The sequence below is a fragment of the Carettochelys insculpta genome, chromosome 4 (genome assembly GCF_033958435.1).
Source record: "Carettochelys insculpta isolate YL-2023 chromosome 4, ASM3395843v1, whole genome shotgun sequence".
NCBI lineage: Eukaryota > Metazoa > Chordata > Testudines > Carettochelyidae > Carettochelys > Carettochelys insculpta.
Genome location: NC_134140.1, coordinates 120,628,685 through 120,644,263, shown reverse-complemented (window position 1 = coordinate 120,644,263; position 15,579 = coordinate 120,628,685). Strand labels below are relative to the sequence as shown.

The window sequence follows — 15,579 nt, the reverse complement described above, 5'->3', positions numbered from 1 at the left end:
CATTATAAATATAGCACTCCCTGTCATAAACTTCACAAAGCTCTGGGCCTGAAGGCTAGTGTTATAAGGATGGGATGAGTATCAGCCAATGGCACATAAATGAAGATATTACATTTTAGATTTTACTGTATTCCTTTATATTTTTTTGTTTAGGATAAAGGCAATCTCTGCTTTACCCACTCCATTCCTGTTATTTGCTTGAATATTCAAACCTCAGTGAGTAACATAGCCAACATTACTTAATGCACCAGCATAACGAAGTGTAGCAAAGTCCACCCAAGTTCTCGTTAGGGAACTCAAATATGACCAACATGAACAGCCAAGCGACTCCTGTTCTGACTCCTGACCACATTCAGCAAGCGACTCCTGTTCTGTGCATGGACACACACGAAAGGGAAATAACTTAACCATTTTGATGTTTTTCCCCTTCAAACTGATTTCACTAATGTTTCCACATTCACGTTGTGACATTACTCTTCATCCGGTAGCTTCTGCAGAGAATCTTTTTTTTTTTCTTTCCCATTAGGCTTCCAGGGTTTAGCCCTTCAAGGGGTCACAGGTTGCAGAGGAACATACAGAAACAGGAAATTGAGCTTCCTCCGTGAGTTTTGAAACACTGAAAACCTGTTTCCTTTTCTGCAGAAACAAAACTGGCGGAATTCTCTTGGTGCAGGTTCACTAGCTGCAGCTCAGGAGGAGGAGAAGCCGCAGAATACAAGAAGGACATGAGACTTTTCATGCCTTGTACAAACCAGCACAGAATGAAGGCGATAATCTTCTCATTGCTTCTATCACAATTACACAGTGACATCCTGGGATCTACTACTACCGGCAAGCCCAGGACTAGGGATCGTGAAACCCAACCAAGCCATGCAGACTTTACTTCGCCTCCCACTGCAAAGCACAACCTCAAAAACCTGATGGTAACCCCTGTATCCATCCATTCTGAGATGCAAACAGCTGCGCCAAGTACCTCATGGGAACATGCTGTGAAAATCACCCCTCCATCTGCAGAAGAGGCTCAGGGGTTGACAACCCTGCCAGGGACTCAGGAGAAGAAAACCTCCACTCCTACAACACAGTCCAGTGGAAACAGCGATCACAGTGGTGCTGATGCAAAGCAAGGAGCCCTATCTAACAGCACGGGGACCTCTTTGCAGAGCATGCCTAGAAAGACTCCTCTCCCAGAAGAGTCTGTTAAAAGCCAACCAAGAACAGGGAACAGATCTCCTAGGCTGTCTTACTACAGCGCCGCCAGCATCAGCACTAAGAAGGATGCTGACTTCAAAAAATCGGGCTTTGAAACTACCCGGGGAAAGTAAGAAAAGCTTCTTATTTTCTTCTCTCATCTTATTTACTGCTTAAAGAGACCATACACTGATCCTACTGAAAAGCAAAACTTCCATTTGATTTCAATAGGGCTAGAATCTGAGGAAGGCTGGAAAAAAATAAGCCAGGGTTAATATCTCTAGTCCTTACTCTGGGTAAATCTCTACTTAGTGTAGCCAAGCTCATACACCTGCAGACTCAAGATTTCCAAGGTCCCATGGCCTCATACCATCATGAAAACTCCCCTTGTAGTGATTGAGTAAAGACTGCAGGGTTTTGCCTGGCATACTTATTTTGAAGTCAGAATGGAAGATGGAATAACAGTTATCTGAGGTGAATACACTTCAAGGTTTTAAGGAGTTGCCCACAACACACATTTTATTGTAAATTGTCTATTCTGGCTGTTTTGGCCCATGGAAAATAGGAAGAGACATTGAGGAAAGGAAAGAGATAGTAAGGAAAAATCATGCATCACTTTTTATATGATAAATAAAGTTAGTTTGTGGAGAGAGGAACTTATTTTCCAGAGTTGTCAAATCAGTGTCTTTCCCAGGATAGACAATATATATGTACAGTACAGCCTTCATTAACTACTCTGCCTTCTAAACTACTGTCTTGTTCCCAGCTGAATATTCACTACAATAAAAATTCCCTAAGTAATACCTAACTGTGATTATCTGAATATATGCATTGACACTTAAGACACATGTACAGATAATAGCCTTTGTAGTGCATATAAACACAGTGCATATACATTAGAGAGGATGAAAAATGGGTTTTGCTTGTAAACATTTTAATGAAATATTCATTGCTTTCAGCCACTATTTAAAATTTCACCAAAAATACCAAATCAGCTTTGGGGAAAATTCTACCAGTTCCCTGTATGTTTGTGTGAATATATGCTTGTGCCGGCCTTTGACTGTGAGAAATATTTTATTAAGTTTTATAGTTTTAAATAATTAGGTGCTGTCTATACCATTATCAGTAATCATTTTTATTTAGACAATACTCCCCCCACCAGGCCACTTAGTGCTGTGCAGACATTCAAAACAAATTAAAATTCTTTATAAAGATCCATAAAAAATAGTAGAAAGTCAAACAATGTGGCAGCACAAAACCAAAAGGATCCTACGCTGAAATAGATTTGCAGTAGCCAGTTATGGGACGCTCTGCTTCAAAAAAGAATTGTTTCCTAACCCCCAATAAGGTATTATTCAAAACCCTTTTTTAAAAAGGAGTTCCCTTTTTATTTATTAATTTTCCTGTTATCCATATTAAATATCTAAAGCATTTCTGAAGCTTGTAGAGCTCTTGGTCCAAGTGACTTTGCTTGGCAGCGAGTTCCACTGTCTAATTTTATATTGTATAAAACTATTTCCTTGTATTTCTTTTTAATTGCCACCTTCACTTTCAGGGAATGACTCTTTGAAGATGGGATTCACAGAGCAACCCAATGGGGAAAAATCTAGAGTACTCGTGTTTTTTTATTATGTTCAGTGGAGTTCTTTTCTTTTAGGGCAAGCAGAAGAAATTAGTCTCTAAGAGGGATGTAATGTATCCACTGAATAGTTTTTAATAGTTTGTTCCACCTCTTTTGTCACTATATCAAAGGTCACTGGCAACTCAAACTAATGTCTGAGTGACAGAATAGGACTTGGTCCTTTTATTTATTTTCACACTTCAGGGTGTCCACAACTGAACCCTTAATGTGTACTGTAGAAGTAGAGGTGGGCTTGAGCAGTAAGAAATAGATTCTCACCTTAAAAGTTAAACCCTGATCACTGGTCAGAGACTCTGTGTGTGTCCTTGCTAACTACTAAACTAATTAATTAGTGAAGCACACTACTACTGTTCACTCCACATATGGCAAATTTTAGTTGATTGGACAATTGAACAATCTGGACCAATGCTGATTTTCCAGATCAAATTGACTTGCTAGATAATTTGTGTGTTCAGTTAAGCTACAGCTACACAACAGCTTAAACTCATAATAAGCTGTAGCACAAATATCACAGTTTATTTCAAGTGTAGTTTGAAACAGGCTAATTTCGGCATTTGGCACTGTTTAAACAGTGCTAAATATTGAAATAAAGTGCTATTTTGAGGCAGTCCTTGCGCCTCCTGCAATGAGGATTACAAGGATGCTGATATAGCATTCCTGTTATTTCAGCAAAAGATATTTCGAAATAATGGGTGAGTTTCAAAGACCTGGAACAGTTATTTTGGGTTACCGAGGTATCCCGGAATAGCTCTTTCATATAGACATAACCCTAGGGTCTAATTCTGTTCTCAGTTACCGTGTAAATTTTGTGTAATTCAGTTGACTTTTTGTGGGCAGCATGACTGTAGCTAAAAAGATCTTGTTACATTTATCCTATATCCTAGCCTGGCGTGGCTATTCAGTATGCCCTGGAGAAAGAGACAGAGATGCAGTTTAATATTAAACTGTTGATTGACAACTACTACAGGGTCTTACTGCTGCAAGTGTTAACACCCTCCACCCCCCAAATTAAGAGCAATTTACTGTTTTAGGACTAGTTATTTAAATATTTATAGTGCTATAAGCAAGACATTTACAATCAAAATTAAATGAAGAACTGTTTTAGAATTACACTACTGGGTCCAATAGGACTTGAATGTATTAACTTACAACAAAAGCTAGATTATTACAATATTTCATTCCAAATGGTAGTGTATGGATTTTATTTCTTTGGGCATACTGGCAAATATCTGAAGTGCCTCCACTATATCTGTAAATCTACCCTTTTACACAGAATATACTTTTATTCATTGCTATTATTCCATTTATTAAGCAGAGAAAGGTTTAATAAACCCAACAGCAATGATGGATTTGCTCAGTTTGTCATAGCTGATGTGTGTGCTGCAACAAATCATAAACATGACCAGTGCTCTGAAATTCTCAGCCATTCTCTGTGTATTTTTTGTTACATCACCATGGAGGAATGCATAGTGCATATAGAAGTGAAAGCTGATGAACAATGCTCACCAGATCCATCTGGCTGCTTCAATGACAGAAAACAGCTTCCTAACCCAGTTTAACTGATTTCATTTCCAGAGTTACAGTGAGCAATCTGGACGTTTGGATTTTTAAATTCAATGGACTGAAATATCCTTGAGCAGATTTCAGATTTGGTTATGTATGTACTCTAAAAATGTCACCACTGTAAACCCAGTTTTTCATTTTATCTGCAATTACTGCAATTTCACAATGGTCTGTATGGAGAGAGGCCTCCTAGCTAAGGTTCTCTAATAACTAGCAGGAGATACTCGAGGAGAAGTGCTGCTCATTCTTTCTTCTCAGAGCCCAAGTCCAGTACTTCTGCAACATACCTTTTCTTCCCCCAGTGACCTGAAGAGCCTGACAGTATTCCTGAACCTTGTATCTAATCCCTGGATCTAATGCCTTTTAGTCTTCCTATTTGTGTGAACTGAGCACAATTACTACCATTGTGATCCGAATGACCAGAGCACATTGCTGGGACAGGAATAGGTGTTATTTCACCAATTCATTACTATGTTGGATACTTGGAATTAGGAATAAATATGCACTTCTGCAGCTGGTCCTTGTACTTACTTGATACTTCACTGTATCATCTTGGCAAGGAAACACTCATTTCCCAATAGAACGATAACGGGGAGTGCTTACAGGAAAGTCACTGCTGAATAGGAAGTGGAAGGTTAGTACAATTAAGTAGTGACGAGTCCCTAAATATGCTGGTGTAAGGAAAACCTACATGGATATTCTCCTTTAGATAGGCTAAATAGGGTTGATGCAGTTTAGGGAGGAGGGGTGGACTAATTTATTTGCATCAGTACTACAGTGAATTATGGTGTGTTATGGATGATTACTCCCAGTAGAGTGCCCCAAGCATGCAATGAATGGAATAGTGATATAGTTCAGTTGTGATATGTATGCTGTGGATAACTACAGTACCAAGTTTAAGATGAGTCACTTTTGGGGTATGGCAGACTTAGTGAAAGGAAAGGCTCCTTGGGGTTCTTGGAGGAATTCTGCTCTGCAATTTTTATAGGTAGCAGGCTTAGCTTAAAAACTCACTTGTCTTTTTGCCCGACCACTCAGGAAGGCAAGAAGGAAGGAGGTAATTTTAAAACTTAAGTGAAAAAACTAATTGCTGAAAACAAGCATCATGGTTTAGAAAAGCAATAAGATCTAAAATGAAGCATTTCTTAGCCTCAGCCTAGTGGTTAAAATTACTGTTAGAGTGGCAGACTGTTTTCCCCAGCATTGGCAATGCAGTACTAAAGGCAGTTATATTTTTACAACATGAACTAGAAATTTATTACAGGGAAACACTCTCAGTACATCTCTTCCCTTAGCTGCTTCTGTAAGAGGCCAAATTGGGATACTTAAGTTTCTTCTTCAGGTGACATTGAACCAGTGGGACCGACAGGCACCTCGGGCCCTAGGGCAAGATGGGAAGAGGACCTGGCTCCCTGCCTCCAGAAGGGGTGGGCCAAGGGTGGAAGGGGCAGGGCTTAATGCAGTCAGTCTTTAGTGCTGCTCAGACTGTGGTGCTGCACCTACCAACCCTAGTAGCCGAAGTAGCAGCAGCTGTGGCCCTGAGCCCCTTTGAAATGCCAGGCCCCTCTGTAACTGTCCCCGTGCCCCTCATCAGCAGGCATGCATTGAAATGAAGCTATGCTCTAAATGCTGATGACTTTACTTTCCTAAGCCTACAATATTTTTCAGGAGGTAATAGCCGTGTCTACACGTGCACGCTACTTCGAAGTAGCGGCACTAACTTCGAAATAGCGCCCGTCACGGCTACACGCACCGGGCGCTATTTCGAAGTTAACTTCGACGTTAGGCGGCGAGACGTCGAAGTCGCTAACCCCATGAGGGGATAGGAATAGCGCCCTACTTCGACGTTCAACGTCGAAGTAGGGACCGTGTAGTCGTTGCGCGTCCCGCAACTTCGAAATAGTGGGGTCCGCCATGGCGGCCATCAGCTGAGGGGTTGAGAGATGCTCTCTCTCCAGCCCCTGCGGGGCTCTATGGTCACCATGGGCAGCAGCCCTTAGCCCAGGGCTTCTGGCTGCTGCTGCCGCAGCTGGGGATCCATGCTGCAGGCACAGGGTCTGCAACCAGTTGTCGGCTCTGTGTATCTTGTGTTGTTTAGTGCAACTGTGTCTGGGAGGGGCCCTTTAAGGGAGCGGCTTGCTGTTGAGTCCTCCCTGTGACCTTGTCTGAAGCTGTGCCTGGCACCCTTATTTCGATGTGTGCTACTTTGGCATGTAGACGTTCCCTCGCAGCGCCTATTTCGATGTGGTGCCGCGCAACGTCGAAGTTGAACATCGACATTGCCAGCCCTGGAGGACGTGTAGACGTTACTCATCGAAATAGCCTATTTCGATGTTGCTACATCGAAATAAGCTATTTCGATGTTGGCTTCATGTGTAGACGTAGCCAATAACTGCTCCCATTCTACCCATTATACTAGCTACTTCAATGTTACAGATATGTATTTACACTATCTCTGTATATAAAGACAGCACACGAGATATATAGATATAGGTATAGATATACACTCATCCCTCGCTATACAAGCACAGTTGGTTGTCACCTTTCTGCTCGTAGGTGAGCACTCATAAGAGGGATGCTAAATTCTCATTAAGATACACATAAAAGTCTCTGATTGGTGGAGGAGTGGCAGCATGTGGTGCTGTTTTTGAAAAGTAAGCGAACCTTGGGTGGGGGGGGAAGTTTAAAGGTTGGGGGCAGTTTGGGGCCATGGGTGGGAATGAGGGTTAAAACCTGCTGGGGGGTAGGGTCCGTGGGGCGGGTGTGGGGGGTAAGGCTACTGGAGGTTGGGTGTGTGGCTGGTGGTGGGGGACAGGCTGTGGTGGGTTAGGTCTGAGGGGCCAGTGGAGGAGGTGAGGGAGGGTTCAGGCTGCCACGGGCCAGTCTGCAGGGCCAGTGGGGGGCAGTTAAGGCTGCCACAGATTGGGTCAGGCTCCCAGGGCCAGCAGGGCCGGTGGGGGTGTCAGGCTGCTGTGGGGATGGTCTGTGGGGCTGGCGAGGGGGTTAAGGCTGCCGCAGGCTAAGGCTGTGGAGCAGTGGGGCGTCAGGGTGCTGGGGCTGGTCTGCGGGGCTGGTGAGGGGTTAAGGCTGCTGGGGCTGATCTGCAGGCTGGTGGGGGTCAGGTAGCTATGGGTTGGGGCCACAGGGCCGGCGGGGGGGGCATCAGAGTATGGCAGATTGGAGCAGTGGGGAGTAGGGTAAAGCTTGTAATAGTAGGGGGGGAGTTCACTCATCTAGTGAACAAAGGTAAGTATATGTGTCTCTCATTTAAGCGAGTACCTGTAAGAAAGTACTCATTTAATGAGGGATGAATGTAGATATACATATCGGTTTGGTCTTAGTAACAATAAAACAGTGAGACAAGAATATTCCAGCTTGATTGCATTTGTTAATACAGTTACCTATATTATTTAGGAGTAGCTAGGTGCATGATACCAAACCTTTAGGGAACTGAAGCTTTTAGCCAATGACAATCTAGTCCACTTACTGTCCCATCAGTAACTGAGAGGTAGCCGAGTTAGTCTGTATCTTCAAAAACAACAAGAAATCCGGTGGCACCTTATAGACTAATAGATATTTTGGAGCATAAGCTTTTGTGGGCAAAGACCCCCTTTGTCAGATGCATCTTTTTTGTCAGATCCATCTGATGCAGCGGGGCTTTGCCTATGAAAGCTTATGCTCCAAAATATCTGTTAGTCTATAAGGAGCCACAGCACTTCTTGTTGTTTTCCATCAGCAACTGAAACTTAATCTTTCTTAGAAAGATTCTTGTCAAACCATAACTTCCTTTTAACACATAACATTTATGTATGGCTCCTTTTCTCTGGTACATGTTGCAAGTTTACAAGTACATATTGTAATATCCTTACTTTCCTTAGTTACGTGGTTAGTACAATTTGCAGTAAAACCACTGATACACAGGATATTCTACAAAACATTCAATTCTTAGTAACCGTTGCACAACATAACATTATTATGGACATTAAAGTTTGGTAGGAGTTTAGTTCATTTAGTTATAGGCCTTGTCTTAGCAACAGGCCTTTTGTCTTAGTGGTCAACATATGTTTTGTTTCACATTACATGCAAGCACCAAGTTTCTCACATTTAATGTCATGCCTTCCCGCTATGCTAATTAAGATTGCACCAACAAATTGACCAGTTAGTGTTAAAATGTGGTTCCAAACTGTTCAGATAGGCCTGATGTTCAACTTTTTCTGCATTCCATATGAGTTGGCCTGTAACATCTGTTAAATTTGCACAGAGAATATGAACTTTCACAGATCTAAATGCAGTGAGCATTTTAGAAATACGCACTAATTCCTAAAATTAATGTGGTAAGCGGAGAAGTGGACTACTGGAAGGAAACCCAAGAGAAAGGTGCAATAGGGGAAGCCTCCTGGTTCATACTGAGACAGTAGGCTAATTGGCTAGTAATCTGAGGGGCCTGTATACGAAGGCAAGCAGCCTGGGAAACAGGAAAAACTGGAAGTCCTGACAGTCAAGGATTAGAATAACAGAGACTTGCTGGGGTAACACACATGACTAGAACAGTGTCATGGGTGGGTATAGACTATTCTGGAAGGAGAGGTGGAGGGAGAAAAAGGTGGAGAAGTTTTCTTGCATGTAAGAGAGCAGTATGATTGCTCAGAGCTCGAGTATGAAAAAAGAAAAGCCTGCTGACAGCCTTTGGGCTCAGATTAAAGGTCACAGCAACAAGAGCAACGCCGTGGTGAGCATCTGCTGTAGACCACCAGACCAGGAAGCTGAGGTAGATGAGGGTTTCTTCAGACAACTAACATAAATTTCCAGATCACAGTATGTGGTTCTCTATTACCCAGACAACTGCTGGGAGAGCCATAAAGCAGTGCGCAAACAATCCGGGAAGTTTTTGGAGAGTGTTGGTGGCAACTGCCTGGTGCAAATGCTGGAGGAACTAACTAGGCATAATGTTCCTCTTGACCTATTGCTCACAAAGCAGGGAAGAAGTGCTAGAGGAAGTAGAAGTAGACAACAACTTGGGCAGCAGTGACCACGAGATGCCTGAGTTTGGGATCCTGATTAAAGGAAGAACGGAGGAGAGCAGCAGAATATGGACCCTGCTAACATACTGGTAGAAACCCTTCTTGTTAGTCTTCATGTCCCTTGCTAGATGCAACTCCACTATTGCTTTGGCCTTCCTGATTATGCCCCTGCATGGTCAAGCAATGGTTTGATATGCCTTCCTAGTCATCTGTCCAAGATTCCACTTCTTGTAAGCTTCCTTTTAGTGTTTAAGTTCACCGAAGATTTCTCTGTTAAGCCAATTGGGTCGCCTGCCACATTTGCTATTCTTATGCACATTGGGATGGTTTGTTCCTGTGCCCTCAATGGGGCTGCTTTAAAATACAGTCAGCTCTCCTTGACTTCTTTCCCCCTCACATGTCTGCCCATCAGTCTCCTGCTGAGGGAATCAAAGTCTGCTTTCTGAAGCATGTTTGAGAAAGTGTGGGACCCTTACTGGGGAAGGCAACCTATGACGTGGAAAAGACTGAAATAGTCAATGCTTTATTGCACTGGTCCTCACAGACAAGGTCAGTTCCCAGACTGCTACATTGAGTAGCACAGTGTCTGGGAGGAGGTGAGCAGCCCTCTGCAGTGGAAGAATGAGTAAAGGACTATTTAGAAAAGCTGGACATGCACAAGTCCATGAGGACAGATCTAATGCATCTGAGGGTCCTGAGAGAGTTGGCTGATGTGATTCCAGAGCTATTAGCCACTATCTTTGAAAACTCGTCATCTTTGAAAACTGGGAGATGTTCTGGACAATTGGAAAAAGGCTAATGTAATGCCCATCTTTAAAAAAGGGAAAGAAGGACAATCTGTGGAACTACAGACCAGCCAGCCTTTGAAAAATCCAGGGAAAAATCATGGAACAGGTCCCTAAGGAATCCATTTTGAAACACTTGGAGGAGAGGAAGATGATCAGGAACAGTCAACATGGATTCACCAAGGGCAAGTTATGTCTGACCAACCTAATTACCTTCCATGATGAAATAAATGGCGCTGTGGAAACAGGAAAAGCAATGGATAAACTTTTGATACAGTCTCCCATCGTATTCTTTTTGATAAGTTAAAAAAGTACGGCTTGGATGAATAAACAATAAGGTGAACAGAAAGCTAGCTAGCTTGTCAGGCTCAGTGGGTAGTGTTCAATGTCTTGATGTCTAGTGGACAGCTGGTATCCAGCTGTCAGTCAGTATCAGTCAGCTACTAAGTCAGCAGAAGCTGTGGACTGACTCTGGAAAGATGGTTTAATGGCTCATACTAACACATCAAAATTTGTATAATTCAAAAGGATTGTTCCCTGCCCAAGATTACAACGTTATGTGTGACAAAGGAAATGAATGATGACAGAAAAGCATGTGTTGTTGAAGTACACAGGATAAAATGTCAGGGCCTTCAACCCTGAGAAAACTAACAGTATACATTTATTTTCCACTATTCTTCTATATTAGCAGGAGTGTTGTCTCTCAGGATAAAATCTACATATTTAAAAGACAGCCTCCATTGCATATGGTTCCATTACATGCTAACTGATTTGAGCTGAAGGAATTCTGCAAATTTCTTTAGTTATAATTTCATTGTTGCATTCCATTTAGCATGGGCGAGGAAGATAAATTAGTCAATTTTACTTATTATAGTCTGTTTCTAGCAAATATAAGCAATTTTTACCTTTCAGCTACGACTAACAAAATACAGGGATTTTTAAGGCCAGAAGGGGCTATTATAGTTAGCTAATCTGACCTCCTACTTGATATAAGTCACAGAACCTCATCCAATAATTTTCCTATCAAGTCCATAACTTTTCTTTGTGTTACAGCATATCTTTTAACATGCTACTCAGTCAAGGAAGTCAATAGAGAGGTTCACAAGCTTAAAGTATGTGCTTATGACTTTTGCTGAATTGGAACCTTAGAAAGGAAGTGAAGAATCTCATATCCAGCTTGAAACTGTACAGGGAATTTACGGAGATACAATGAGGTTTCACAAGTTAAAATACAGTAACTGGATATAACACCCCTGTTCTTGCATTCTAGACTTATATATGTCAGTGCACAGCAGGTGTAACATGCTGCCATTCTCATGTGGCACAGTTTTACAACTATTTTGCACTGGTGTGAATGATGACACAAAGATTGCATCTACATTAGGAAATAACTTCGATGTTAACTTCGAAGTAAAGCACTACATAGAAGTAGCCAGCAGAGAGTCTACACACATTTTCCCTTACCTCAAAGTTAACTTTGAAGTAGGAAGCCCAACTTCAAAGTCCTTACTTTATTCCCGGGAATGGAGTAGCGTCCCACTTTTCAGTTTAACTTTGAAGTAGGGTGTGTGTAGACGCTCTAGTTCGAAGTTATTTTTGTAGTGTAGACACAGCCAAAGTGTGCAAAGTAGTGGAGAATTAGGCTCTGTATGTCCTACTCTGCTGTATGCAATGGATACAATGAATATCATCTGAGTCAATCACAGAGTCATGAGTTGCCTTTAACTAAAACTCTGGATCAGGCGTGGGCACTAAGCCACCCACAGACCACATGCAGTTTGCCAGGACTTTAATTACCCTGCCAGTCTGCAGGTACATCCACTTGCAGCTCCTATTGGCCATAGATTGCCATTTCCAGCCAATGAGAGCTGTGGGAAGTGGTGAAGACTTGGACATCACTTCCCACAGCTCCCATTGGATGGGAATGGAGATCTGCAGGCAAGAGGAACTGCATGCAGGTGTACCTGTGGACTTGTAGGTAAATAAAGTGCCAACAGGCCAACAAGAGCTAACCCAGGTGAACTCCATTTAGCTTATTATCCACCCCTGCTCTGGATCTAAGTCCTTTCATATCTCTTCAACTACCCAGTACGCCCATGGTTCAACACAGTTCAACTGTGCCGATTCAATATGGTATCAGTTAAAAGCTCGTCAATCTAATTTACTTGCGGATAAAATATAAACCCCAGCAGCAGTACAAACTGAGTAAGAGAGCAGTACAAACTGAGTAAGAGAGCAGAACTAAATCCATGCTCCTTGGGCCTTGGGTTAATGGTAGTGTGTCTCTTGCAGGGGTTTAGGAACAGTTGCAAGGATTGTTCGGAAGCACTGTCTGTGCTTTTGAGCAAATGGAACCAAATCTCTAAGTTACATAGCTGACACCGCATGTTCTTTTTTGTACTGCAATATATTTACAGTGTCAACATGATATGGAAGAAGTTATTACAGTCTCGGAAACATCCACTCTCCCATTTGCCCAAGGGAAATAAACATGTTTGATGGTTGAATAAATTACGTTTCACTTTACATTAGCACTAGTCATCATAGTAATAAGGGGCTTCATCCAAAACCCTTAGATATTCTCCTCCCATTCATTTCAATGGCCTTTCGCACAAGTCTCACACTGAACAAGCCTGACAAATTTCCATGACAATTTTGCAAGGTTAGGTTTTTTTTCCCCTAGAAAGGGGGCTGACTGACCAGCTTCAAAGCAGGTTATACACATGCACTCACTAAAAAAAAAAAAGAAAAAAAAAGCCCTTTTTTCTTGCAGTCTTTGCAATTAACTAGAATATTTTGTCTTGTTTTAAATTACGGTTCAGTAATCTCTGTCTTTCCTACTGTTCTTGGGTTGGCAGTGTGATTAGAATAAGATGCATGGCCACATTCTGCTCTGCCAAGGCAATGCATCTTGTTAATGGATGTGCTTAAGAGCACCTTTATGGCTAGAATCAAATTTTACACAACCACAACGTGCAGCTACGAAATTCTGGCTAACCAATCACCCACAAGGAGACCAGATCTGGTGTAAACTGGTGCCTCTCCTTTGCTTCCCCCCCCCATGCAGTTTGCTGGTCTATTCCTTTGGAGGATCTGGCACTTTGACTGGAAAAGCTATTTCTCCAGCTGCCAGGAACCTAACAAATATTTTTTTCTAATGACGTTTAGAGTGTAAAAATGTTTTATATGCATTTTTAAAAAAATGTTATTCCTCTGGGAAGCTGCTTTAGCAAAATGTAAGGTTTTCATACAGACACACCACACTACACAAACAAATAGAAGGAAAGCCAGCAGGGGGCGGGGGAAGAGGAGTTTGCAGGTTAATGATTCTGATCTATTTAATGGTGTGCAATACAGCTATGCCTGATTCTTTCAGCTGTGTGTGTTGGGAAAGGTTGCCACCTACTGGTGTTTGCTGTTAATGAGTGAAATAGAGTACTATATACTGAAAGCGAAGATTTGAATACAGAAATTGAAAGAAAATCAGGAAATCAGAAAAGGAGAGTTTCAACACTTAGACAAAGATATAGATTTAAACAAAAAAAATTTAGAGCAGATTTTCACCAATGAACCCTGTGCCTGAGCAAAGTTTATGTTTTACTAGCCTTATGCTAGTTTTTAACCGGCTTTAGGATATTGGAAAGAAATTCACTTGTACCAACCACCCCACAAAGGGGAATGGGCAATATTGCTAAACTCCAGTTCACCAATGGATTTAATCAAGTGCAGATCCCAAAGGACCCAAGAATGAATAACATACATTTTACTTTCAAGATGCATATATCTAGTCCTGCTATCCTGCTTTTTAACCAATGGTTCTTCTTCAACATATACAAGCTCAGACAATCAATGAATTAAGTCTGATCCTCATTATGAATGTTACCATAAAACCATGACCAATGTGGAGAAAATAGATAAGGAAGTGTTATTTAGCCATTCACATAACGCAAGAACCAGAGCCCACCCAATTAAACTGACAGACATAAGGTCTAAACCAAAAGGGAGTACTCCCTCACACAATGCACCGTCAACCTGGGGAACTTGTTGCCAGGGGAATGTTGTGAAAGCCAAAAGGACAACTGTACTCAAAAAAGAATTTGCTAAAGTCATAGAGCACAGGTCCAACGGGAGCTACTGGCCAAGCTGGTCAGGGATGCAACCCTATGCCCTGGAGGCTCTGAGTGCCAGAAGCTGAGTCAGGATGACAGGGGATGGATCACTTGGTAATTGCCCTCTTCTCTTACTCTCTGTACCATCTGGCAATGGCCTGTGTTGGAAGACAGGACATTGGGCTAGAAGGGCCGTTGGTTTGACTCTAAATGATCATTCTTATGTTCTTATAAAAAGTCAACGAAACCTACAGTAAATAATGTGTGCAGCCATGTCAGGTGCTTTTTAGCAGCTAAAAATGGATGACAGCTTAGGGTGAGATAGTCTACATGTTCTTATACCACAGAAAGAGAGAGCATTTATCTGGATACTGGGTCATTTTCAAGTTCAAACGTGCTGCTCATACACCACACCATTCTCTCAAAGCACCCAGAGACAGCTCAGGCAGCTACAAAAGGTTAAGCATCCGTCCCGAGCAGCTAATTTAATGTTTTCAGAAACAGTTCCACCTTTTGACCGGGACAATGTATTATTAGGGAATATTTGTTACAGCATGGCAATGGGCTTGGTGTATGAGAGGTTGGGCCTGGACATTTCATGGGCCTGAGTAGTCCCACTCCCAAGCCACAACAAGATAAGAATTATTTACATTTGCTTCTTACCTTGCATTGGTGGGAGAATTGGACCCAGAATCTCTATAACGATTGCACTGCTGCCAGTGGGAATGATACTTGCTAACCTTTTCTATAGGTCCAGTATGAATTATCTCAGTAACCCCAAACTCTCCTGGGATGCACCCTGAGGAGCGTTGGACAGCCCATCTATCAGCACAGCTGCCTGTTGTATGGACTGCTGAGGGGGAGGCTTCCTGCAGGGCACTATAATTTGATACATTGTTGCTACCTAGGCAAAAGTCCTTGTCAGTAATTCATATGGTTCCAATGCTCAGATCTGCGCTCAGGGCAGAACCCAATGGCTGTGGAGCAAAGTTGGGCTTTGCCTTCAAACAGCCCCCTAAATTTGACTCCATTAAGAGAATGTTCTAGCAGCCAGGAACAATGGGAGTGTAGGGCAACTTATTGAAGCCTCTGTCCAGCAAACAGTCCATCTACCCCTTCCCCAACCCCGTCAGGCTGGGGGTTGCAAGAGGCCTGTGAGAAGCTGCTACACAGACTTTATGTCATGCAGGGGTCTCCTGGTGTTTTCGTCAATGTAGATCTTTCACAATTTAAATCTAAGTCTGTGCAAAAGGAGTCCAATAGCTACTACA

General features: G+C 42.3%; 1 protein-coding gene across 1 annotated transcript in view; it reads left to right on the top strand.

Moving 5' to 3' along the window:
• Positions 1-810: 810 nt before the first annotated feature.
• The window catches only part of MMRN1 (multimerin 1), a 60,585-nt gene continuing 45,816 nt past the window's right edge, over positions 811-15,579 (top strand). The window contains exon 1 of the mRNA XM_074993601.1: positions 811-1,318. Within this exon, the coding sequence (XP_074849702.1) occupies positions 921-1,318 (398 nt within the window). The 5' untranslated portion in view covers positions 811-920. The remainder of the gene's footprint in view (positions 1,319-15,579) is intronic.